The 26,704-nt window shown below is 43.1% G+C and overlaps 1 protein-coding gene across 1 annotated transcript in view; it reads left to right on the forward strand.

The window, feature by feature from the left end:
- The first annotated feature begins 18,160 nt into the window (after positions 1 to 18,160).
- The window catches only part of LOC143100212 (ATP-binding cassette sub-family B member 6-like), a 74,052-nt gene continuing 65,508 nt past the window's right edge, over positions 18,161 to 26,704 (forward strand). Inside the window, exons 1-2 of the mRNA XM_076263176.1 lie at positions 18,161 to 18,562; positions 18,805 to 19,015. Coding sequence (XP_076119291.1) covers positions 18,500 to 18,562; positions 18,805 to 19,015 — 274 coding nt within the window. The 5' untranslated portion in view covers positions 18,161 to 18,499. The remainder of the gene's footprint in view (positions 18,563 to 18,804; positions 19,016 to 26,704) is intronic.

A 26,704-nucleotide genomic window follows, 5' to 3' on the forward strand; every position in this document is an offset into this window, starting at 1 on the left:
GTTGATATTTTATTTAGGGAAGGACTTCCAGTATGTTCCAGTCATATGTTAAATTTGTCCCCTCTACTTATGTTTTCACAGGTATTTTCTCCTGATATCCTGACCATCAGACCACATACATAATGAAGCGTTTCACCACCAATTTCTGCTCATCTGTGATTCTCTTGACATGTTTGGAGAGTAAGGATTTCAACGACTGCTCTACAGTTAACATAATCATCCCCCAATCCTTAGAGATTGTGAACGTCGGAACAATTTTACACCACTCCCCTTCTTCTCTACATCGAAGGAGAAGTTAGTTACCCCCCTTTTAGACAGGAGGTTACTCAGCATCAGGACTAGAAGCACCAGGCTAATAAACTCACAGCTAATACAGCTAATAAACTCACCACACTGAAAGTTTACTGTGCCGCACTGAGTAACGTCTCCTATTACCAGTATTATTTTGTAAATGCACCTCACTGACTAATTGCTGCTATTCTACTATTTCATTATTATTTTACTACACCGTTTGATAAAATGTACATGATGTACAGTTGCAGGAATATGCTATTCGCTTGAGCAATACTGCTATTTTTGCACTTACACTAAATATTCCAGAATCACATCTAAAAGTGTGCCACCATTGATTTTGCTCTTAAAAGTGAATTTCTTTAAATTGTACTGGAAATTGTAACCAGATCTTTTATTGAGCTTATTATGTATTAACTATCACGATACTGTATTGTGATTATGAACAGGGCATGAGTATTTATTTTTATTCCCTTTTCCTTGTATTGGTAGTGTACAATGCACAATAAAGCACTCACTGATTTCTGTCTATGTGTTCTGACCACTGACTGACTGCACCCTGGTTATGATAAATAAGGTCAAAGCTTAAATTAACCTCAGGCCAGTCTGTTTTCATTCCATGCTTTATAATGTGCTGGTGGTATGAAATAAATGGGGTCCAGAAATTACCTCACACATAGATAGATATATACCAAAGATCCTTGATTACAACCTGAATAGTCTTGAAAGATGATTCTTCTCCCTCTGCTCAGGAGTGAGTCATTATAAAGTGTCAAAAAAAGTCATTCTGTATCTGTCTTTGTAGCCTCCAACTGAAACGCGTTGTTGTTTGACCAGTGAGTTATGTAGTGGATGTGAGGTATTGTCCAATATATTTAACAGCTTCTGCAGAACCCTCCACCACCAACTCCAGGGGCTCTAGAGCAGTCTCCAGCACAAAGCCAACCTTCCTAATAAGAAAATGCAATACAATCTGTGCTGGCCCTTCTTGTAGGCAGCCTCTGTGTTCTACTTCCAGTCCAGTTTATTGTCAATGTTAAGACCCAAGTATTTGACAATAAACTGGACTTCATCTCTACATCTCTACAGCCTTTGCCTCTTCACCTATTGAGATGGAATTCAACTCAGCCCTGGCCTTCCTAAAGTCCACCATGATTTCCCTTGTCTTACATTTACATTTATTTATCTGGCAGACACTTTTATCCAAAACGACATACAGCAATAGAATAACATTTAAGCTACAGAGTTACAGCTATAGCAGTAGAATAACACTAGAGGGTAGGAGGTGGTTGCTCCTGCACCATGGCATAAAGCGGTCCACCAGTTGCCTGTACTCCTTCTCACCATCTCACCGACACACACTACAACTGCAGAATCATCATGAGAACTTCTGCAGGTGACATGAAAGGTGTACAGTGTGAAGAGGAAAGGAGACAGCATAGTACTCCGTGGTGCTCCTATTCAACTGACCACCTGCTTAGACATACATTCAGTCGCACCACCTGTGGTATGCAAGTTAGGTAATCAATAAACCATGAGGTTGTGGAGGTGTCTGCCTGCATCTTTTGCAGCTTGTCACGTAGCAGCATAGGCTGTTTGGTGTTTAACACACTTATAAAAGAACAGGATCCTCACAGTGCTGCTAGCCCTGTCCGGGTGAGAGTGCATTCTGTGGAGCAGGTAGATTATGTTATCCTCAACTCCCACTGGTATGTGAACTGTGATGGATAATGTAGGTGGTCACTTGTCATCTCAGGTGGGCCAAGACCAGTATATTCATGATGTGCAACATTAACACAACTGGTCTATTGTCATTATGGGCGGTTGAAGTTCTTTTTTGAGACCGGACCAAGGCAGGATGTCTTTCACAGAATAGGCAGCCTCCCCTGGCTAAGGCTGAGGTTAAACGGTGCTATAGAGTAATGCAGAGCTGTTCCACACAGACCTTCCATCCGGACGTACGGCCTTGGCCATCCGGACCTGGCTGCTAGATACAGACAAACGGGTGGGAGGGATGGAGGGGGAGGGTTATGATGCAGGCTCAGCATTTCCTGACCAGGTGATGTCTTCCTCCTATATGCCTCCTTGTTCTCTCTCACCTCACTGAGAAACCCCTAGAAATCCTATCTTTGGCTCTGTCTCCTGGTAACATGTATATCCCTCATATGAGTTTGTTGTCATCCTCTGTATCAAAATATGTGCAACAAGCCAACATTTCATACAAAACCTGGTGTGACTCTTATCAAGGCCGGTTTGGCTAATATGGGTGTCTGAATGGTATAGTCTCTAAGGATGTTTGGTGCATCACACATTCCACAGCAGGTGCATCACAGTGAAATGAGTTGCCACAGGTGAGATCAACAGTGAAATGGCTTTATTTCAGCACAACACAAATCTACGTATCAAGATCAAATCAAAATTTGGACATTTTAGGATAATTTTTGGACAAAATTGGACATTGCTTTAACCAGGAGGTTCTTCCATACATATGTAACACACAGCAAAGGTGATTGACTAATACATTCAGCACTACACAGAACTAAAGCATGCTAGCATGGGCCAATTCTTAACAAAGAAACAAAGGAACAGCCACGCTCAGTCAAAAACTGGACTGAAAACAAAGTAGAAAAATAAGAACACACTCTCATGCATTAGCTCTTGCAAATATCTTTATTGGATAGATCTGACATGTCTCCAAAAAAATCGGATGCGTTTCGGCCCTAGGCCATCATCAACTTGTCAACCCTAGCATGGCTTAGCGCGTGTGTTCGTAGATATGGTCCAATACAGATTTTTGCAAGAGCTAATGCATGAGAGTGTGGGTTTCAGATTTGTTTTCAAATTTTAAACAAAGCATTTCACATGACATAACAAATTATTGCAAGTAGGCCTATCGCAAATTAATTTAGCTTTGCATTAGATGGATACGCAAAGAAAATTACACTGTATGTCCAATATCAGCGGCTGGACTCCTTCCATATCTTTGTGTCCCTTTAAGTAATCAGTGTATTGATCAGTGTGTGATTTTCCCTGCAATAAGACATCTTTAGCGTTACAGTGTTTCCCATACATTGACTTATTTGTGGCGGCCCACCACAATATCAACATTGACCACCACACAATGATTTTCCTGGTTGTACTAAATTGTGTTTAAATCTGGTTAGAATCATAATCGCGCTGCACTAATTTGTTAAAAACTGTTGCATTCGAGTTAATTCTGCAAACCTACCACCACAAATAGAATTCAATTCTGTGGGAAACACTGGCGTTATTTACAAAAAAGCAGGTTATCATGACAAAATTGGATCCACTGTTCAGCAGCTGCGGTTGGCCGCCGATTGGTTTGGGAGGAGACTTCTATTGTTGGACCCTAAGGCAAACCCCAGCAATTGCAGTGGTCCCCCTCTGGCCACACAAACAATCTGAAAACCCCTCTGATCAGCAGAAAAGATGCAGCGATCCATTTGGTGTCAGTAAGAATGATGCATTGTTAAGCCATCTGTTCACAGGAACACCAGACCCATCTTGTCACAGAAGCAATGAGTAGACCAGTTTTGCAATGTACTGTAAAATACTCTGAGATTATCTGAGACTACACATCATAATACGAAATACAGGCCCCAGCTCTGGCGCAACTGGCTGGGGCACCTGCACCGTACACCGGCGACCCGGGTTCGATTCCCGCCCCGTGGTCCTTTCCGGATCCCACCCCTGCTCTCTCTCCCATTCGCTTCCTGTCACTCTCCACTGTCCTATCATTAAAGGCATAAAGCCCAAAAATATATACTTAAAAAAAAATAATACGAAATTCAACGTAACTCACCTCCTTTCCCGATTTGGATTCCCCGTTACATCGTCCATGCTCGGTAGCCTACTTTCTGGATTCTGGAACAGTGCGTGTGTCCACTACGGATGACCCTATCCGTGGCCCCGTCACAAAATTTCGGTTAGCTGCTAAGCAAACGAAGGCTGCAAACATGATCAAACTGAATTGTATGACAGCGAGACAAAGTATCAGGTTAATTACATTGCCATTGTAAACACAGTCGACTTGAAGACTTTTTACGTTTCTAAATGAGCAAACAATATTAACCAACGTCCATTAAGTGAGGCACGACGCTGTCCGTGCTTCCACCACAGATGGCTCCATTAACCTGACTCTCGCCAGATGAATTTCATTCCGCCTAGCTCCACTCATCCATCTGGGACCAATCCATTGAAGTGTTGCTTCAGAAGGCTGGGCGTAATCAAAAAATGCTTGCATATGATTGAATAAGCACTTGTCCGTCATCTATTGACGTGCTACTTCAACCACTCACATCGAAGCCAACCCGTGACGCTGATAACAGTCTCACAGTCGCTTCCATGGAGGTATTATATATAACTGGAGAGTGACCAAGTCCCGCCCTCCATACAAATGAATGGTGGACAGTGTTGGGAAAGTTCACTTTCTACGTGAACTAGTTCAAAGTTCAGTTCACAAATTTTAAAATGAACTAGTTCAGTTCATAGTTCATAATTCAAAATTTTGAACTTAGTTCACACTTTCCAAAAATGAACTAGTTCATAGTTCTTTTTTTTTTTTCATATGTTGCTGCGAGCTATTATTTTTCAAAATTATTGCCACAGCCCATATAGAATGCAGTTAATTTGGGTTGAGGATCTGTCTTGACAGTCTTTTGATTTTGTATTGGCTTGTACATACCTTGAAAGGCTAGCCAGGTGCTTCAGTTCAATGTGCCGTTTCAGGTTTGCTGTGGATGTGACTGAAGTGCGGTCAAACTTCTTTGACCTGAGGCCCAGTCAAGGCATACTTTGGGGTCATAGGGCCCACCTACATGAACCCACCCCCTCCTCCCACCCCCCATCAAATTATAATGATATCACAATTATTATTATTATTATACTATATTGCTATACATGCACTTTAAAACAGTCAATGTTTAAAGTGCTAAGATTGTTCACAAAAGTTTGTGAAAACATGCACATCAGAGTACTGCTTTACTACTGTAAAATATAATTAGGCCTGCAATGTTTTTGCATTGTTGGATGATGCTTGCATGAGAAATACTTCTCAAAACAAAAGCAATTATATGGGTGCCGTTGTTTTGGGATCTTTCCCTCATGCAAGCATCATACACTGATATAATATTTATATGCTATTTAAATACATTTCATTTGAATGCCTGATTGTAAGGATTCAGGAAACACAACCAGCTTTTGTGAATGGTAAATGGCGGATCAGATCATGCGTAAATCACTGATCTGGAGATCTTTAGCTATCTTTAACTAAGACTAATTAATAGCTTTTGGCTGACTTTAATACTTAATGCTAGACAGTGTTTTATATAGTCTGTGCTCTGTTTTTATGGAAGTTGCGTAAATCCACGTCGTTCTATTAAATGTCGTTTCATAATTAAATAGCCTTCCAATAGGTTGAGCTTAGCTTTGCTACCAACGTGCACACGCATGCATTGAATAAACGCTCATACCACGACTTAATTCTATGCCTCTATGTTTGATGACACCAAATTAACAAGTATTTCCTACTAATTGCAGAAACGTTTGTTTTCTTTTTCTGTCCGCGGTTCCTTGATCAATTGCGCAGCAAATTATCAGACGATGCCCCGGGAATAATTTCACTCTGCAGACCAGCATTGTCCACGTTGCGGACCGCGGCCCATAGTTTGAGAAATGGTGACCTGCATGCTGCCATATTAAGGCCTTTTTACGGTGTGTTTTAGCCGGGTTTTCATGTGGAAGGCTGTGTAGAAATCTGGCACCCTATTGAACGAAGTTAAACTGAAAGAGCGTGCCGTTCACAGACACCAGAATGAACGAGTTCACAGTAACGTTCATCAGGCAGTAATGCAGGACGTTCAGTTCAAGTTCGGTCAAAATATGAACGAGTTCATGAACTTTCGTTCAATGAACGCGTTCAGGCACAACACTGATGGTGGAGGCTAGGCTAGTAAATCCGGCCAATTCATAGTCAACGCCATCTTGAACACTGGGGTTCGGATCCAGCGCCAGTCGACTCTGACCATGCGCCAGTTACAAAGCTGGAAATGACGCATGGACCAACGTCGATTTTTATTGGATATTCTGTAAAAAGAGTGTCATCCTCCAGTAAGAGGGTGGCGATAATGCACATAAAGTCCTTGCCTCATAACAAGAAGAAGAAAAAGTTGCTCGGGAATGCGCATGGAGTCCGAGTGGAGTCGCCCTGAAGCGCAACTTAATTTCATTGGATAACACAGCGGCTCTAACTAGGAGCGGTCTGCTTGCTGTCCTGCTGCAAATATGCATTCGAACTTGACGTGAAATATCCGTAGTCGAACTATAAATAAACTATTCTGTTTTTAGTGCCAAGTGTAGCGCATTTTTACAGTCTATGATTATTTTGTTTTTTATTTTATTGTTTGCCATCTCATAGCGGGTGCTCTAAACGTATTCTAGCGTTGGCCCATGACCAAATCAAGCCTATAATAGCCAGTAGCCACAATAATGACTGGAGCCAGAGCCCTCAATAGCCACCCTGTTTTGAAAATAATATTGAAGATAGTATTGAAGATAACGCACAAAACGGTCAGCCTGAGCGGACAATTACGTCCCCAACTCATCTAAAATGTGGAGTCTTTACTTTGAGTTGTACACCGCACAACCGTAAAGTAACGGTTAAAGAGAATATTGTCTGCGGACTCAGCAAAAAACAGTTTACTTACGCATCCACGACGTCCAATCTTTGCGCTCACCTGTGGAGTTACCATCCAAATGAAGCAGCGGTGTCAGAGGCACAGTAGACGGCCAGAGCATCGCCAGGCGTCCAACATCGTATGATTGCATTTCCGTAAATCCTAAATTATGTCCAGGGTCTGCTATTTACTTAGGCTGCAAAGCACAAGTATTTATTTGAGGTATGCTTATTCGAGGCAGACCTTTATTTCTTACATTGTACGTTATTGTGAGACATGCGTTTTGTTTGGAGCGGCATACCAGGCTATCAAACGCAGACGATTTTCGGCTTTGGTATGGGATTTAATTTACTTTTTGACTTTTATTATATAGTTAAATGTTGAGGCTGATGGGCATTTAAATATAGAGGGTATTTGATGATCACTGTAAAGTTTCGTGTAGTTGAAAAAGTGTTGGAATTTCCAGCTGTTTGCGAGACAAGGCCATTTTCATTCATTGAACGTGCGCTGTGCTCTAATGGAATCCTTATTGCATAGAGAAGTAGCCTAAATTGAGTTTTTTTTTTTTTTAATTATGCATGGTTTACTTTTTATGAAATTCGTAGGCTGGAATGCCTCGCGGCAATAATTGTGTTTAAATGTAGTAGCCTAGTGCTTCAGCCTCTGGCAAGCTCCAAAGGGGGCGGCTAGGTTGAGAGCAACGTGTTGGATGGTGTAACGAGACAAGGTCTTTATGCCGCTGTTCATATGTTTAGGCTACGTTTGTTCGGGACAAACAACAACGAAACAAGATCAATACAATTTTCTTTATTTGTTTATTTGTCATATGATGGATAAACAACCATAATATGCACGTCTTCTCATAGGATCCTCAAGAAATACGCACTGAATAACGTTTGGCTGTAGCCGCCGGATAGGTACCCGCCCACCAACATGTACGCGCATGAGAGCTCGTGCCCAACACGGATTTTCGTGCATGGCGCTGGTTCCAAATGCTCCATGCAGCGCCATATTTGAAAATGGCGTATGCTAACATGCCGAAGCTAATCTGCACGCTCTTGACCCCCTGGTCGCTTCTATGCTATGTCACATCTATGAAACTCCCGCCCTGCGTCCTGATTGGCTGAACCATAAAATCGGGTGCAGAAATCACTCTCAATGGAAGAGGTCCCAGATGGATGTGAGTGAACTGTGAGCTAAGCAGAGCGAAATTCATCTGGCGAGAGTCAGGTTATGGCTCCATGGTCCTGTCACAGAATTTCGGTTAGCTGCTAAGCAAAAGAATGCTAGGCTGGGGGACAATGCAGTAACAGTCAGGTTAACATCACATAAGCATATGGTGATATTATCGACGAATAATTAAACAGTTATGTTTAAAAATGAGAAAACAACGTCCACTGAGTGAACACTGCATGCGGTGGTTGAAACGGGATCCGTGTGTGGACCATGGAAGATGAGTAGGCTATCACTTACGTTGGAGTTATATCCATAGTCGCATCACAGAATTTTGGGTGATTCCCTGGCGCTTACACAGATTTTGAGTTAAGGGCCCGTGGACATTTCAAGGATTCCTGTGACCAGGTTGCTCTCATGCACACACACACACACACACACACAAACAAACACACAATACCCAGGAGAGGGAATCACATCCTATGGGGGATCATTATGGTTAAGGATGTGAAGGATATGCATGTGTGCAGTCATTCCATACTTGCTTTGATGTATGAATAGATACAAATATTCTTATAATATAGCAGTTTCTCCTTCTCTCTCACCTTCTCTACCCCCCCTCTCTCCTTGTCATTCCCTCTCTCTCTCTCTCTCTCTCTCTCTCTCTCTCTCTCACTCTCTCTCTCTCTCTGTGTGTGTGTGTATGTGCGTGTGAGTATGTGTGTGTGTTTGTGTGTGTGTCTGCGTGTGCATGTGGACTGTGTCCACTCAGCGCGCAGAGAGTGTTCTCCCGGTTGTTGACTAATACGTCTCTCCTAATAGTGTTGGCTGGACAAGCAGGAGATGGAAGTGTCTAAACAAGACATGGGGGGGTGTCGGCCGGTTGAAGGGGGGGGGGGGGGCTGTCATCAGGACAACTCAGGTTCTGCACGGGACTGGTCCTGCTGGGGATTCTGGTTGCGTGCTGGGGTGTTACCTGGGGTATTCACCTGTCTCCTGTGATTCTGTGTTTGTTAACAACAGGAGGGGAAGAGCTTGTTAGCTCCAGGTGGCGCAGCATTTGGATGGATCGGGACTCAGAGTGTGTCCGGGCACACATATGTGCTACCACTGCCCCCTGGTGGCCGTTCTCTGTCTGTGCCTCTGAGTGGGATTATCCGGTGATGTCTCTGCTCCACTGTGTCTGTTTGTTTTCACTCTGTCTTGATCTTTCATACTGATCATTTTCTGCCTCTTTTTGGTGTTCACTTTCTGCTTTATCTTTGTTCTTTTTATCTCTCTCTCACTCTCTCTCTGTTTCTTTCTCTCTTTGTCTGTCTCTCTCTCTTTCTTTCTTTTACTTGCTAAACAAAGAAAAAACAAACTAATGAACTAACTATCTAACTGACTTACCTCTATTGCTCTCAGACTCTCTCTCTTCTCTCCTAATGTTCCTAGTGAATGCAATAAGTCAGACTGCACTGCAGCCTGTAGACATTATTAGCCTGGGCCATTCCCTCTTTCTCTCTCTCACACACACACACACACCACATAACAGTGCAGTGTTTTAAACAAGAGCTTCATTACCCCCGACTGATTGTATTTGTGACGTGCTTTTATCTGGAGATCAATAGCAGTGGAATGTCTTTGTGATTAAAACCATTAATTTGGGGCCAGTTCAGGGGGAGGTTAGGCTGTTTTGCAGGACATTGTACATGCTTTGCTTATCACAACTGTCAAACTAGAAATTGAACTTCTAACACGGGAATAAAAGCAGAGGGTTTTTTTCCCCTCAAGACTCAGTGTGTGTGTGTGTGTGAGAGAGAGAGAGTGAGTGTGTGTGTTTGTGTTTGCTACATAACTTCTGTCTACATCAATACATAATGTCACAAAAGTGTTCATTTCATCACATCTACCTTCTGTGTTGATCTATTCTAGGCTGTTGGGAGATGCTATCTGCTTGAACGAGGAGTGGTTGAACACATCATCTGTGGGGTGCTTGTGTGTGTGTGTGTGTGTGTGTGTGTGTGTGTGTGTGTGTGTGTGTGTGTGTGTGTGTGGTGTGTGTGTGTGTGCGTGTGTGTGTGTGTGCGTGTATGTGTGTGTGTGTTTGTGTGTGTGTGTGTGTGTGTGTGTGTGTGTGTGTGTTGAGTGAGTGTGTGTGTGTGTTGAGAGGTGAGTGTGTGTGTGTGTGTGAGTGTGAGTGTGTGTGTGTGTGCGTGTATGTGTGTGTGTGTGTGTGTGTGTGTGTGTGTGTGTTGAGTGAGTGTGTGTGTGTGTTGAGAGGTGAGTGTGTGTGTGTGAGTGTGTGTGTGTGTGTTGAGAGGTGAGTGTGTGTGTGTGTGTGTGTTGAGAGGTGAGTGTTTGTGTGTGTGTTGAGAGGTGAGTGTGTGTGTGTGTTGAGAGGTGAGTGTGTGTGTGTGTGTTGAGAGGTGAGTGTGTGTGTGTGTTGAGAGGTGAGTGTGTGTGTGTGTGTTGAGAGGTGAGTGAGATTACAGTCCTGTGAAAAGCGTCTTTGTGTTCAGTGAGAGCATCTCAGCTGGTAGAGATCGTATCAGACTGATGTACTGCCTCTCCAAGTGAGGCCACCACGACCAGAGTGTGTGTCAGAGTCTCACTGTGGCCCCTATTTTGCATACTGGCGCATGGCGTAAAAAAACTAATTTTACCCGGCGCAAAGTTTATTTTCTTATTTTGCACGTCTATTTTTTAAACAATGCGCCCAGGGGTGTGGTAATTAATAACCCAGGAAGTGGCCTAGCAAAGTGTTTTTTTAAAGTGGGGGCTGGGGCCCCCTGGGGGGCCGCGAGGGGGTGTCAGGGGGGCCTCAGCAAGTTGGAAGGAAAAATAAAACCAACAAATTTGAAAAATTTAAAATATACCTATTACTATGAGGGTTGTTATACAATGCCGTTATAATAATTTGTCACATATCTGAACATTATATTTTCCATGATAATGACTGTGAATAATAGTAGATTGATAGCTCTCATATAGCAGAAAGCCCCAAATGCAATTTTTACACACTGTATGCTCCATCCCGAAGTGCTTGTGGCTATAATAATTATTAGGATTAGCGTAATGTATTTTTACATTATGCTATCTTACATTTTCCGTAGTATTGCCGATGGATTTAATAACACATCAAGGGGGTCCGAACCGCTATTGTACACCACCTAAAACGCATTACACCACTGACCAAGAGAAACCTGGTCAGAAGTCTATGGCGAGTTGTTTTGTATGTTATTTTAAGAGCGCATTGTCAACAGTCATATTGGCGGGTGCACAACGCACCATCCTTCTATCCTCCATGAACGCGCACCAGCGCACATCCATGTAAAACATTAGAAATTACACGATTAGGCTACAATGGGAAACATACTGTAATTACATACATATAAGATATTATGAAATATATCTCACAATGGTAATGATGGTTAAAAGTGATTAGGCGAGAGCACAGCTGAAGACACACTATCACAAGATATAAGCAACTCCTCTAGGATAAACTTTGTTTTATTCAGTCATTCAAAAAATATTAGGGTAAGTGTTGCTTTTTCCAGCCTATGTTTTCGATGGTAACCCATCGTCAGTCAATAATGAAAGTAACTTACTGCGTATTACTCTCTTGTCGTTGACTGACACCATGGTGAAGTTATTTTCACTTTGCCAATGAGTTCAAATACTAGACGAGTGCATATGTGTAAAGGCTATGGTGGTTTTAGTACAGCATGGTTTAGTGAAATGGCTGTTCCATACGGTCTCGCAAGCAGACTCCTTCAAATGCGCCGTTGACTGTCGCAGGACAGTGTTCAGAATCAGAATCAGCTTTATTGGCCAGGTTTGCAAGAAATTTGACTCCGGTTAATCTTTGCTCTCAAAGTACAACACTCACTTAACATGTACAGAATAACAACAGAAAGGTCAGTGAAAAATATAAGAAATACGTGTATGTTATACTGTCTAACCTTACATGAACCATAGTCTAGTGAGAATTGTTTGGCTCAATCACACTTGACCTTAAACAGTTAGACTGTGGGTTTTTTCCCCTGAGATGCTATCTCAACATTGAGTAATTCCTAAGTAAATGATTATAATTATGTTGTATGTTGTTACTGTATGTGGTGTGAGTATGTGTGTGTGTGTGTGTGTGTGTGTGTGTGTGTGTGTGTGTGTGTGTGTGTGTGTGTAAACGTACACATGTTTTCCCCTCTGTGTGTGTGTTTGCATGCACATCTGATACCCTCTGCTGCAGTAATGCCAGTCCTGTCCTGTGCCGTCTGGTATTCTGCAGGGGTGCGTCACGGCCCATTGCGAGTCCTGGGAACCATGCTAATGGCCATTTTAGGGTTCACACGAGCAGACTGAGATCCAGGCTGGTATGTCCCTCACCAATGCCACAAGGCCAGAGAGAGGGTTAAACGACAACATCAGAAACACTATCACAGTTGATTAAACAAAACTCTACATTCTGATTACAATCAGAATATTACTATCAATTGAAATGGAAGCAGAAATGTTGTTATTTCAGCTTGATGAGTCCCCCCCCCCCCTGTGAAGAACGTCTACTCATCCCATCCTTCTGCTTCTTTAATTTTAACCCATCTTTCAATGTATTGTTTTTTCCATATCATATCCCATAAGGCATTAAGACCTAACATATTGTTTAAATCTGCCTAAATTGACATTTTGGAATGGAAGGTCTTTGTATATTCTGAAGGAATTCTAGTGATAGAACTCGGTGACTGTGGTGACGTCATCCACCAGGCAGAGCAGTCAAGCAGCAGTAGCACTGCGGCCAGACAATCGGTTAGCCGTGCGGGTGTAATCCCTGAAGCTGTGAAGCTGATCATACACGAGGAAACATTTTGGGCATTGTTTAGTATTTTGGTTCTGGCAAGTTAGATTGACCTAGCCTAGAAATCTAGACACACCCTAGCGCAGTGGTTCTCAAACTTTTTCTTTCATTCCCCACTTTGATCAAGGGGGCATTCTCGAGCCCCACCTGTCCCTCATCGCTCTAAGAAAGTGGTAGGTCAAGCTTAAAATTGTCAAATTTATTGAAATAATGACAAGTTCTAAATATATCCTCTTCAACAGAGTTAAAATCAGCTGGTGCTGCAGATATAATAATAAATAAATACATAACACACATATTTCTGTTTTCCAGCAACATATTAGGAAGCATAGGCCATTTTACAGCATTGTACAATATATTCAATGAAATACCAACATGCTGCATTAAATGGATCCATAATCCAGTCATACTGAGCACTGCTGGTTGGGAAATATTTTTGAAATAAACTTTGCAGGGATGTGATGTAGGCCTACTGTTTAATACATGGGATCACAAGAGTGCCTCCCAATCAGACGTTTCAGCGATTTCGCTCAGAAATCTCAAAGGCATAATACTGTAACGTCGGCGCAAAAGACAGTGTTAGCGTTCTCCCGCGCAGGGCATCCTGGGATACGAGAGCGAACATTTGGGGGGTTTATGTCGTTAATTCTTCTTAGTTTTGAGTGTAATGTTAGCGTCTTTATTGTGACGTGTTTCCCTTTTAGTTCTCCCTCGTGTTTGATCCTTTTTGTGTGGGGGGCTGCGACCTCCCCTGTTGGTGTAGTGTGTGTGTCTGCTTGACCTGCCCCGTGTGTATTGTGTTCTGTGTCTGTGTCCTAGCTCTCGTTCTCAGCAAATAAACCTTTTGATTGGGCAACTGTGTGTGTGTCGCTATCAAATCGTTACAGTGCTGTCGCGATCGAGGCACCTGTCCCATAGTTTTTTGGTGAATGCAGTAATCATATTTGCTAGGTGAGGTAGGTGCTTGTCTTTCCCTTGTAACTGGACATTTAACTCAAATGTATCGCTAAGATATATCAAATATATCGCTTCGTCAAGAAATGTTCATTAGTGAACGTGCTTGCAGATTCAAACATGCGCTCTTCCACCAAGAAGAGGCGACTCGGAGCTCAAACACGTGCGACAGACCGAGGTGATGTTAGTTTGATATTTGATATTCGGATATTCGACAGATATTCAAAAAAAAATTATGCGGCAGGTTTCACCCCGTGTTTGCAGACAATGTACAAACAGATGACCTGTCTACTTGCTCCCAACCGACCTTAGGGACCGTCTAAAAAGTACCTTCTGAATTACCTTCATAGTCTTTTTTGTTAATAGCTTTGACATCATGTGACCTAGTGACTCCAAACCAATTCAAAATAGTTATCCTATATGGGACTCACCAGACACACCTCTTTTTATAGTCACTATATGCACACAGTATTTTATATGAATATTTTAAAGAAAATACCTATTTCCCATAAGAAATGGTCTCCTTTTTTCAATACCTCCCAAGCCATGTGACCTAGTGACTCCAAACCAATGCAGAATATTTACCCTATATGGGACTCATCAGACACACCTCTTTTTATAGTCACTGTATGCACACTGTATTTTATATGAATATTTTGTAAAAAAAAATACATTATATCCTATATGAATGGTCCTCTTTTTTCAATACCTCCCAAGTCATGTGACCTAGTGACTCCAAACTGAGTCCCATATAGGATAACTATTCTGCATTGGTTTGGAGTCACTAGGTCGCATGGCTTGGGAGGTATTGAAAAAAAGGAGACTATGAAGGTAATTCAGAAGGTACTTTTTAGACGGTCCCTAAGGTCGGCTGGGAGCAAGTAGACAGGTCATCTGTTTTCACATTGTCTGCAAACACGGGGTGAAACCGGCCGCATAATTTTGTTTTTTTGAATATCTGTCGAATATCCGAATATCAAATATCAAACTAACTTCACCTCGGTGCGCGACAGCACTTTACCTCGGGAAAGCCACCTTGCCTCGCTGTGAAACAGTACAGCCTTTTGGTCAGCTACCATCTCTTCGCAAAGTGCGGAGAATAGACGCGCTTTTAAGAGCCGGGTTTTGATGAAATTCACCACTCTCACAACAACGTTCAAAATCTTATGTAGGTCGGGACTAACTAAGCTGCCTTGACACGAGCGCTTCCCTGTGAATAACACAGTGCGTCCATTGTGCATCGGGTGCTACCTGGGTGCTACATCTTGATGTGGGTCTGGCTCGTCCTTTCTAAAGAACTTTATTCATCATTAGGCAAATTTTCATGATCATCCAATCAGAAAACATGGAACTGGTTATGTGGTTGCCCAGCAACATTGCTCAAAAAGTTGCCCTGTGTGTGTGATCACCTTGAGTCCTTGTTGCTTTGGATGAAAGCATCGGTCACTACCAGTCACTCCAGTCACTTTAAGTTCCAAATATACTTCTATGAATGTGGCCTATGCACTGACCGGATGTAGCAAAATTCGTCATACGTTTGTACTGCCTTTCTGTGCTGCGGCCAGATTTTGTGTCCGTACTGATCTTGCGCAATGCCTGTTTAGAACTGGATGTGTAGAACAACGCCGATCCAGTAGATGGGAGATACACACACAGATGTGCACGGCAGTATGACTGTATACAGTTGTACTCCATACAAGTAGGCACAGGGGTATACTCATTGCTTTAACCTGTTGAGGAGTGAATTATTTTCCTGGTGTTCTTTATACAGTCTATGGGGAAAATCTCTGAGGGTAATTGTCGCATCAAAATGTGCAACTCTCGGTTTGCAAACGTTCTAATCACATATTTGTGATCGTACTCCTCAACTATACACTGTAGTCTGTACTGGTGAGAGTGATGTCTATATTTCACATGGTCTTTATCAGTTAGATTAGTGTTTAGTGTGTTACCTGAATCTAGAGCATGTTCACACCATGGCTTCCTGTCCTATGTGCAATAATAACTAATAACCTTAGTCTAAAAAAGCATCTGAACCAGGCAATTGAAAGGGAGAGAGAGAGACAGAGAGAAAGTGAGAGAGAGAGAGAGAGAGAGAGAGAGAGAGAGAGAGAGAGAAGGGGGACTAAAACCTGACTTCCAACACCCAGAGCCAGACGGACATTATCACTAAGCCTGGTTTCCTTTTTTTTAAGTCCTAGACCTTTTTCATTTCCACCATCAGCCTTTGGGGGCTTCAGCTCGGGCTTTGCATGCAATAGCGGCCTTTTGTCAAGAGGTACTCCCTAAATTAAAAGTTAATTACACTTCTGGCCAGCTTTTAATCCCTTTGCTATGGTTAGCGCTGACCTTAGAGGAAACAGGCAGGTGAAAGCAGGTGTGTGTGTGTGTGTGTGGGATGGGCAGAGATAAATACATTTGACATTTAAAGCCCCTTTATTGAACCAACACATGGATTAAGGACTGCTCTCTAACCCAAATCCACCTGCAACACAGCAAAGCCCATAAACACACATCGCCAGGTAAACAACAGACTACACCAGTTGATCACAGGCCTAGTTATATACTGTACACACCATTTGCACAAAAAAAGGATGAGGAGAGAGACATAAAAGAGAGAGGGATGAGAAAATGTAGGAAGGAGTAAGAGAAAGAAAGAGGGATCTGGAGAAATAGACAGTTGTGTGGAGAGAGAGAGAGAGAGAGAGAGAGAGAGAGAGAGAGACTGGGTATCCACCTGAGTGACAGTCTCTGGGGAAATGGGGATCAGGCATAAGTCCTGAGGCAAGAATTTAGATGAATAACCTTCATTAGTCTGGTGGCTAGCGAAATCCTTCCCCTGGACCAGACAGGTCTGTGGCAGGGAGAAAGCCAGTGTTCAGGGGCCTGCCTTTCACAAATCCAGACTCCCAAGGAGCTCAGGCTAAAACCTGAATGGGACTTAATGAGGATGACAGCTGAATACGGCAAGTAGCCTAAAATGTCATTCTCTTTGTCACCTTTGTCACTGTCAGTACAGTAATAACATGCTGAAAAGTGCATTATTGTTCTCTCTGCTCCCTCTGATCAGACTTATTTTTACAAATTGAGCAATCATAATCCCAGGTTCTACCCATTAGTGGTACATGTCTGTCCCTTTTTACAATGGAGCTACTACTATGAAATGGATGCAAGAACATTTTAAACTTGTCTGACAATAAAGTATTATCTATCTACTGTATCTATCTGTCTAGATAGATAGATCTATCTAGATAGATAGATACAGTAGATATAATATCTATAATTAATAACGTGTTGAAGCGTGGTGTGTCGGTGTGCCAGGGTGCCAGTTTGTGTGAGGCTACCATCCCATGGCAGGCTTCTAGTCAGCTCAATGTAGCAAATAGCTTAATGTCTCTGAATTGTGAGCGACACTGTCCAGAAATTCTGACTGATGATAATCAAATATCACAGTAAAAGTAATAAAAAGTAATCTAATGAATAATGTGTTGGTGTGTCAGTGTGTCAGGATGGTATGTCTGTAAGATCACCAAAATCCCATGGCAGGCCTCCAGCCAGTGCAATGTACACTTACCAATAATGCCTCCGACACTGCCCAGAAATTCTGACTCTGATGAGCAGAGTGAATTTCCATTCCGAAAAGAAATGAAAACAATGATGACTTGCGGTGAGATGCTTTGAAGCACTATGATATGATGTAGTAGCTGACTCCAAATCAATCTCTAGTACATAATAATATAACAACTTTTTTGCTAGTTTGGTGCGTTTTTGTATAGGGTAGCATGCAGGGTATTACTGTTTCTATGGGCTGCAATATCACTGTACTTCCACACGATGGCGAACTGTGGTCATCTGATTTATGCTTTCCAAAGATAACACAGCCAGCCTGATGTTTAGCCTAATAAACATGCCAATAAGTGCCGTCTCGATTTAATTATCCGGCTGAGATTTGTCTGAGGTGTTTGCCTGGTTCATACCCAACTGAACAGGCATATCTTCAAACTGGACTGGTCTAGCAGACTTGAAATAACACATTGTTGCTGCTGAACTGTGAGCAGAAGAACGACAATAGCAGAGACTGTTGATGAGCCTTCTCTAAATAGGAGGCACGCGCGAGGCTCCGCGTTCCAACAGTGCATGGCAGGGGCTCGCGACGGGCTCATATGACAGCTTGCCAAACAGTCACGTGAGAGGGGGAGATGTTGCGGCGGGGCGCTCGAGCAGACCGACTTCCTACAGCAGCGAGTTCAAAAAACTAAACAAACTTGGAGAGTTGCCTAACGCTCGAATTCTCTTCTAAAGTTAGCAGCCAAACTGCCTTCCCGCCACCTCACAGAAACATTAGTTGCTCTGCTACAGCAGTGTACTAATGTGTAGCCTATCTCCGAAGCAAAGGCAACATTGTAGCACCTTTGAAAATGCTGACACCCGTGGTTTCAATCACAAAGGGTACACTCGTTTCAAACGCCAACTAGTAAGCTGTCTGGAAGAACCGTGAAGATATAACTTAACCTCATTTAATGACCCAACAACTGTCCAAAAGCAGGAAATGGCAAGTAAACGCTCCGCTAAGGGAAGTGCTATTCCAGAAGCGTTTGCCTTAACAGTTGAGGTAAGAGGATCATAGCCCATCCTACACGTGGTGATGTTTTTAAATCAGTAGGCTACAATAGTGAATCGGCTAAGTTACCTCTTTATCAGGATATTGACTTTGGAGTCTTAGCTACACTTAGCCTACGTTTCTGTTTCGTGGTTTTGCTTCAAACTATATCAGTATGTGAAACGCGTTCATGTGTTTGTGGGATTTATGTGGGATTTATTTTGTGAATTGTGTTCCTCTTCCTGTCCCCGTAGTCCAAGGCCGGTGATGAGCGGAGGGAGGGCGCGGTTAAACCGGGCTCCAGTTCCACCTGGGAGGGGTTCAGGCGTAAGGTGTGTCTGCTGGTTCCGTTCCTGTGGCCCAAGAGCAGCACCAGACTCCAGGCTCTGGTTCTCCTCTGTCTCAGCCTACTGGGTCTAGAACGGTTCCTCAATGTTCTAGTACCCATTTATAACAAGAAGATAGGTAAAAACACCAAGCTTACAAATCACATCATCCCATGTTTTACCCTAGGCTACTAACAAATAATGTTGATATTGTTTAGGTGTGCAAATAATTTGCCTGTTAACAATAATGTGTAATTGTTGTGTAGTGGATCAGTTTGTGTAAGTGGTAGGCCTAAGCCTATTTTTTTTTTTTGTCTCTCAGGACAACTTAGCCTAGGCATACTTTGTGCCAAAGCCAGCATAATAGGCTACATACTAACAGACTGTAAACTTGCAGTGGCACTATTTGTTCAGTGGTTGTTCAATTAAATATGGATGAAAACCAGTTGTGCTCAGATTGTCAACCATAGTTGATGTAGTTTACAAACGCTTTTCAGCTGCAATAGCTATCTGATTCACTGCTTAAGATGGTATTGGTGAATCTTGAGAGGGATTTAGCGCTCAGTTATCAAAAAGTGATAGGCTACTGACGGTGTCAGGCCTACGGTTTGACAGGTGGTAAAATGACCATTGCTCCACGATACCACTACCCCAATGTGTCACTGATCTGGTGACCCCCAAAATTCACAGGCCGTTTTTTACTGTGACACATGAACCATATTTATATTGAATCATATTCTTTTTAATTACATGATCAAGCTTAAGTTAACATTTTGAACTCAACACTTAATCAAACACCTATTTTTTAATAGTCCTGTAGCAGAATTGTTGGCTGGAGCCATGTCAATGATTTCCTAGTTGAGCTCTGAAGTTTTGTTGTTGTTTGTTTGTTTGTATTTTGAGAGCACAGGCAGCTGGAGCACCATGAGGAGAAATATGCTGAATTTGATGATACAAAGGAATGCATAGGCTTCCACATAGTGATAACCAGAGACTTTCTAATTGGGAGACACAGCACTCAAAGAATCTCCCATAGAAATGTATGGGGTTAGTTCGTAACACAACATGGCAGTCGTCTACACATATTCCCCCCCTTCCGCCACCAACAGTTTACATGTGAATACATCGTGCCAATCATGTGGTGTGTTGTGAATACATTGTGCCAATAATGTGTTGTGTTGTGAATACATCGTGCCAATCATGTGGTATGTTGTGAATACATCATGCCAATCATGTGGTATGTTGTGAATACATCATGCCAATCATGTGGTACGTTGTGAATACATCGTGCCAATCATGTGGTGTGTTATGAATACATCGTGCCAATCATGTGGTGTGTTATGAATGCATCGTGCCAATCATGTGGCATGTTATGAATACATCGTGCCAACCATGTGGCATGTTATGAATACATCGTGCCAACCATGTGGCATGTTATGAATACATCGTGCCAATCATGTGGCATGTTATGAATACATTGTACCAGTCATGTGGCATGTTATGAATACATCGTGCCAATCATGTGGCATGTTATGAATACATTGTGCCAGTCGTGGCATGTTATGAATACATCATGTCAATCATGTGAGCTCGCAGCTGGAGTCAGGTTGGTGTTGTGAAGTTGTGTGCTCGACTTTGGCAATAACTGTGGCTGTTTCTCAAAGTCGAGGATCCTCGAGGATTTGTGCTTGGTAGAACTGAGCCGTGCCGAGTCAAATCTTTCAAAGACGAGGCAAGGCTTCTTCTTAGCCTCCGGAAAAAACACAATGGAACAGACGAGTGAGTGTGCAGGAAGCTAGAAAGCTCAAAAAAGTTTATGCCTGTTTTGTTCACGCATTGTATAGTAAGTATTCATTCATGTCTCGAGAACTATCAAACATTACCTCATTATCAGTGTTAATAAGTGGGAAGAGTCCATGTTCATATGACATTTCTAGGCTTTTGTGTAAGTTCATATTCTCTGCAATTTGTGAGTCTGTTTATTCTAGCCTAAGAGGTGATGCGCCACATCATCAGTAATTGACGTCTCTTGAAAATGATGCGTGAGTGAGCAGGACGTTTCATTTCTCATATATGTCTCCTTCATTCCTCCATCCACCTATCGTTCCTTCCTCGTTTCCTTGACGAGGGAAGGAGGGGGGGAAAAGAGGAGGGGAAGGAAGGAAGGGAAGACAAATGATATGAACCCTGAGAAACATCCTGTATCCACACTCGACACATCTACATCTCTCCTGTGCGAAAGTTGCATTACCACAAATGACCTACAGGTGGTAGCACAGTAAAATAAATCCACCTGCTGGGTTTGCAAATCATGTTCTGCTTTGGCATATTTAGATCTGTAAGAACCATAGTTGCAGAGTGATTGCATATGGGTTTTGGAGAATGCTGTTGTCCGAATGTCTGACAGGAAGGAACTAATTAGGTCAGTTTCATGTGATGAATAAAGCTGCATTGTTGAGGTTGTTTGTTGATGGTTTGGGTACAAGTAGAATTGTAGCGGCCTGTAACAATGCATTTCTTAAGATGGTGACTAATATGGTCGTGCTTGAGGCCTGGTGGAAATTAAACACTCAGATTGAGTGAGTGTGAAAGCGACAGAACAGGAACGGGATGCTTTAAATCTTGCTGTTCGCTCTCTGGCGACTCAGAACAGTAACCGTCCCGCTTCTGAATGGTACCACGTTGGGTCAGGCCTGGATCACATGATATGGAACAGTACCATGCGGGGTCAGAGAGGTTCCGGAACTAGATTGTACCATTGTGGGTCTCCCGTCACTATCCCCACCTCTACCCCCTAACCACAGGTGGATCTTAAATAGAAGGCCTGAATGGTGGAATGTCATCTAGCTTTAATTGAAGAGATGTGGATGTAGCACTGTTTTCCTGCTTTTATCACACTGGGTCAGCCAGTTGATTCTGTTCTGAATGGTACGACTCAATTATCTTGAAAAAGTTATCTCGCGTGTAAGATTCTGTTATATATTTTACAGATGTAGCTCCGCCTCTCCAAACATTTTGGATCTCACAGGCGCTTTAACAGTGTTGTGCGTGCAAATATGCCACTATGCACGTGCATACCATACATCATCTGATGACAATCGATTTATCTGATGTTATAGGCTAGACATATGTGCTAAACTGTAACATGCTAACCCTATGTGCTAAACTGTAACATGCTAACCCTATGTGCTAAACTGTAACATGCTAACCCTATGTGCTAAACTGTAACATGCTAACCCTATGTGCTAAACTGTAACATGCCCATCTTGGGTGTTGCACTCTTGTCTTCTTTTTTCTTTTTCTCTTTTGCACTTTTTTCTTCTTTTGTATCTCTCTTGCTCTGTCTCTCTTTCCCTCTTTTCTCTCTCTCATTACTCTCCTCTCTCTCTCTTTCTCCCTCTCTTTCTTCTCTCTTCTTTCTCTCTCTCTCTCTCTCTCTTTCTCTGTGGGGCTGATGATTCGGCCCTTATTCCCTGGCTTCTATCTGAGCTTTCAAAAGCCTTAATGACAGAGAGCCTGAATGGTGGGAAGTTTGTGTGTGTGTGTGTGTGTGTGTGTGTGTGTGTGTGTGTGTGTGTGTGTGTGTGTGTGTGTGTGTGTGTGTGTGTGTGTGTGTGTGTGTGTGTGTGAGAGAGTGAGTGAAAATGTGTTATAAATGTGTATGTGTGCATATTAATGTGTGGGAAACTCGAGAATGCAGGATTTTTTTTTTACCTGCTCGCTTAATAGAGTGAGTTTATATGAGTTGGGAATGTTGTTGAATTTGTGATCATGTATGTCAGTGAGTGAGTTATGAATATGTATGTATATGTCTGAGTGTCTGAGTCAGTGAGCTGTGAATATGTGTGTGTGTGTAGTGGGAATGGTGTTTGGATGACGTCTGCCCTGACTCCTTTGGGCTTGCAGGGTCTTTGCGCTCTCTGGAACCACTTGAAAGCGGACTCGACCGAAAACCAGCCTTTTGTGTCCTGTGTGGGGGTTTGAGAGTCTGTGTGTGTGTGTGTGTGTGTGAGGGTAGGGATGTGGGTAGGGGGCAGAGAGGAGGTCACCCCCCCTGCCAGTCATGATTAGGGGGCATTAAGGGCTTTTAGCGGCGTTAACACGGCGGTACAAGGGACTTTTTGTCCCCGGGTCCGACCGCCCCTGCCGCCGCCGAGGCCAAAAATCAGACAGCCTCTCCCGCCCGCCTCTCACTTTTCTATCAGCAAAGAAAAAGAAGAGTTTAGCTCTCACAGATTCATTCCTGTCCTCCCTCTCTCTCTCTTTCTCTTGCTCTTGCTCTTGCTCTCTCTCCCTTCCTCTCTCTCTCTCTTTCTCTTGCTCTTGCTCTTGCTCTCTCTCCCTTCCTCTCTCCCTTCCTCTCTCTCTCTCTCTCTCTCTCTCTCTCTCTCTCTCTCTTTTGCACTCCCTCCCTCTCTTTCTCCAGCGTGTTTCCTTGCATTGTTTAGCTGGTTGGCTGGCTTTCTCCTCCGCCTCCTCTCTCTCTCTCTCTCTCTCTGCTCCAGTCATCCTTATGTGAGTCTAATCGCTCAATCAGAAAGGCCATGAATGTATGTGTGTGTGTGTGTGTGTGTGTGTGTGAGAATGAGTAAATGAGTGAGTGAGTGAGTGAAAGCGAGAGAAGCAGACTTTAAGAATGTGTGAATGCATGAGAGAAAGGCAATTTATGTGAGAGAGAGAGAGAGGTGTGTGTGAGAGTTAGAGGGGTGTGTGAGTGCATGAATGGAGGTGAATGGTAGGCCTTAAGCCCCTTCTGAGACCTGTGCAGGCTGGTCCCAGAGGAGGGCGGGGGGGGGCTGGTCCCTGGAAGAGAGAGGGAGAGGGAGATGGAGAGAGAAGCCTGTTCTCTGGAAGAGAGAGGAAGAGAGAGAGTCCTGGTCTCTGGAAGAGATAGAGAGGCAGGCCTGGTCTCTAGAAGAGAGAGAGAGAGAGGCCTGGTCTCTAGAAGAGAGAGAGAGAGAGAGAGAGGGAGGTATGGTCCCTGGAAGAGAGAGAGAGAGAGGCCTGGTCTCTGTAAGAGAGAGAGGGAGGTATGGTCCCTGGAAGAGAGAGAGAGAGAGAGAGAGAGAGGCCTGGTCTCTGGAAAAGAAAGAGAGGGAGGTATGGTCCCTGGAAGAGAGAGAGAGGCCTGGTCTCTGGAAGAGAGAGAGAGAGAGGCCTGATCTCTGGAAAAGAGAGAGAGAGGGAGGTATGGTCCCTGGAAGAGAGAGAGAGAGGCCTGGTCTCTGGAAAAGAGAGAGAGAGGGAGGCCTGGTCTCTGGAAGAGAAAGAGAGAGAGAGGCCTGGCCCCTGGAAGAGGCTGAGCCAGGCTGCCCACTGGGTAGCCCTCTGCTCCAGCTGACTTCACACAGATCAGTAAGGCTATTTCCCATCACAGGACATTGCTCATCCAGTATGAATGTACTATTTATTTACTAGGCTTAGCTAGCTTTTTACATACCATGTGTCTAATGTGGGCTAGGGTTATGGTTAGGCTTAGGTCTTGGTGTGTGTGTGTGTGGGTGGACGTGTGCGTGCGTGGGTGGGTGTGTGTGGGTGTGCGTGTTCGTCTGTGTGTGCTCTTCTTCCACACGTGAAGTTCCTAACGGAAAAATATTTTAATTGAATTGGATGTGTGTGTGTGTGTGTGTGTGTGTGTGTGTGTGTGTGCACAGTGGTCCTTGTTCTGTAAAGCCTATTCTGTGCCTACACCGCCCCTTGTTCCAGTTGACCACACAAGTCTTGGTTGTGTTATTTTCCATCAGAAAAGCTGTGTGTGTGTGTTTGTGTGTGCGTGTCTGTCTGGGAGAAAGGGACTGAAAGTTAATGCCATACTATATAGCCTCCTGGGTTTCTAGTGTTCTTGTGACCCAGATCTCCTTAGCCTGTTGAGGATTCCACAGTCACTAACTCCAGTCTGACATGGCGTGTGCGTGTGTGTGTGTGTGCGCGCGTGCGTGTGAGTGTTGTCATATGAATGAATGTAGGCTTCTGAGTCACATACACATTATCAGTTAACACATGTTAGGTTATTATCATTACGATGCAGGTGTGTGTGTGTGTGTGTGTGTTGTGACTCAGTAAATCCAAGGCTGGGTGGAAGTCTTTGTGTGTGTACACAAGCACAGAAATGAGCGGTGCATGCTGTGTGTGTGGTTATTGGTCAGAACACTGTGTGTTTAAGAGGTGCGTTTTCAGGCTGCTTATATCACTCCTGAAAACTGACTCAGAACTGCATTTTTCAGTTCTTGTTTTTGGAAAACCCTTGTGGTTTTGTGTGTGTGTGTGATTGCAGAACTGCATTTTTCAGTTCTTGTTTTTGGAAACCCTTGTGGTTTTGTGTGTGTGTGTGTGTGTGTGATTGCTTGTGGTTTATACAGGGACATTTTTATTGTGGTGTTAGCACAGCATGTGCCCTAATAGTTTGTGTTTTACTTAGTGGGAGTCATACCTCAATGTGTGTGTGTGTGTCTGTATTTTAAAGAGAAACTTGTGTGTGTCAGGCACGCTGGAACATTTCGACCAGGGGTGCTGAATAAAAAAAATAGATATCCAACAATTCCCACCCCCCCCCCACCCCCCAGCATGATATGTTTTGAATTTTGACAGCTAAATACGCCATTTCAGTGTCGTGTATGAGTAAGACTGAGAAGTTTTGTAATGCCCTGGGCAGCCACATTCAACGATGTGCAGCACTTGCCACTCAGTGTCCAATTTATCAATGAAAACATGCACGCACACACACCAGACCCAAAGAAGCGCACTTGACTTTACATCATTAACCTATTTCAGTATAGTTTAAGGTAAATTCCTTTTCTGACTGTCAAAACCACACCAGAGATGTTTGGCTTGAAAATACATGCTAATTAGGCTGCAATGACCTGGCAAACCATTTCTGAGTAGCCTAACTTGTGTTCACTCCACAGCAAAAGTGTCTTAACCACGTTACAGCAGTTTCTATCTGACTACAATAGTAAAATGATTTCAGTCAGTGTCATATTTCTTTGCTGTGGGACTTGCGAGACATGTTATAACCATTTTATTCCACTGCTTGGTTGAATTTCCCATTGTCCTATGTAATTTAGAACGACCATTAACCGTATGTTATTTGCACACCTATGAAGTAGATCCATTTTTTTGGCCGTATCACACTTGTATATTAATTCGCCGAACTTGTTGTGAAGTTTAAATGAACTGTCACGTTGCATCCGAGCTGTAAAATGCAGACGTTCAGAACATGGCAACATTGTAGCATATGCTTTTCGCTAGATGGATGACAGCAGGCTAGGTAAAATAGCGATGTTTCAAAGCTAAAGTTCATCAGAATCTTGGGATAAGCCCACTTGACAACGGGAGAGATAGAACTAACGACTGGCCTTTGGCCGTAGCAACCATCCATTTATAACTAGTAACGGCAGTTTGTCCTGCAAGTTGAGAAATTAGTTCATATGTGTCGGAAGAAATTAGTTCTACAAACAAGACAGTGTTAGCGATTAAAACGTTAAAATTGTAACAGGAAATGAATACAACGCAAGAGTCAACAGTGGAATAAGTGGGATAATGGACTCCACAGTCACAGAAATGAATGCACTTACGAGGTTTAAACGGCCCTCCACTTCGCGTCGGGGCCGTTTTACAACCTCGACCGTGCATTAACTTCTGTGAACAGACCACCGTGTCGTCCATTATCCCTTACTTCACGCGGGTCATCATTGCCCTTGGACATTTTCAGCTGGTTGGACTAATTTAACATGATTTTTTTTTTCTTTTGAAATTGATTTTCTTTTTATTTTTTATTTGTTCATTTGTTTGTTGTCTGTCTTGTATGTCTTGTTGTCACGGGTACTGG

The sequence above is a fragment of the Alosa pseudoharengus genome, unplaced genomic scaffold, assembly GCF_046254945.1.
Source record: "Alosa pseudoharengus isolate Yale_2024_CS ecotype anadromous, Long Island Sound unplaced genomic scaffold, YU_APseudo_1.1 YU_APseudo_1.1_scf_3, whole genome shotgun sequence".
Lineage (NCBI taxonomy): Eukaryota > Metazoa > Chordata > Actinopteri > Clupeiformes > Clupeidae > Alosa > Alosa pseudoharengus.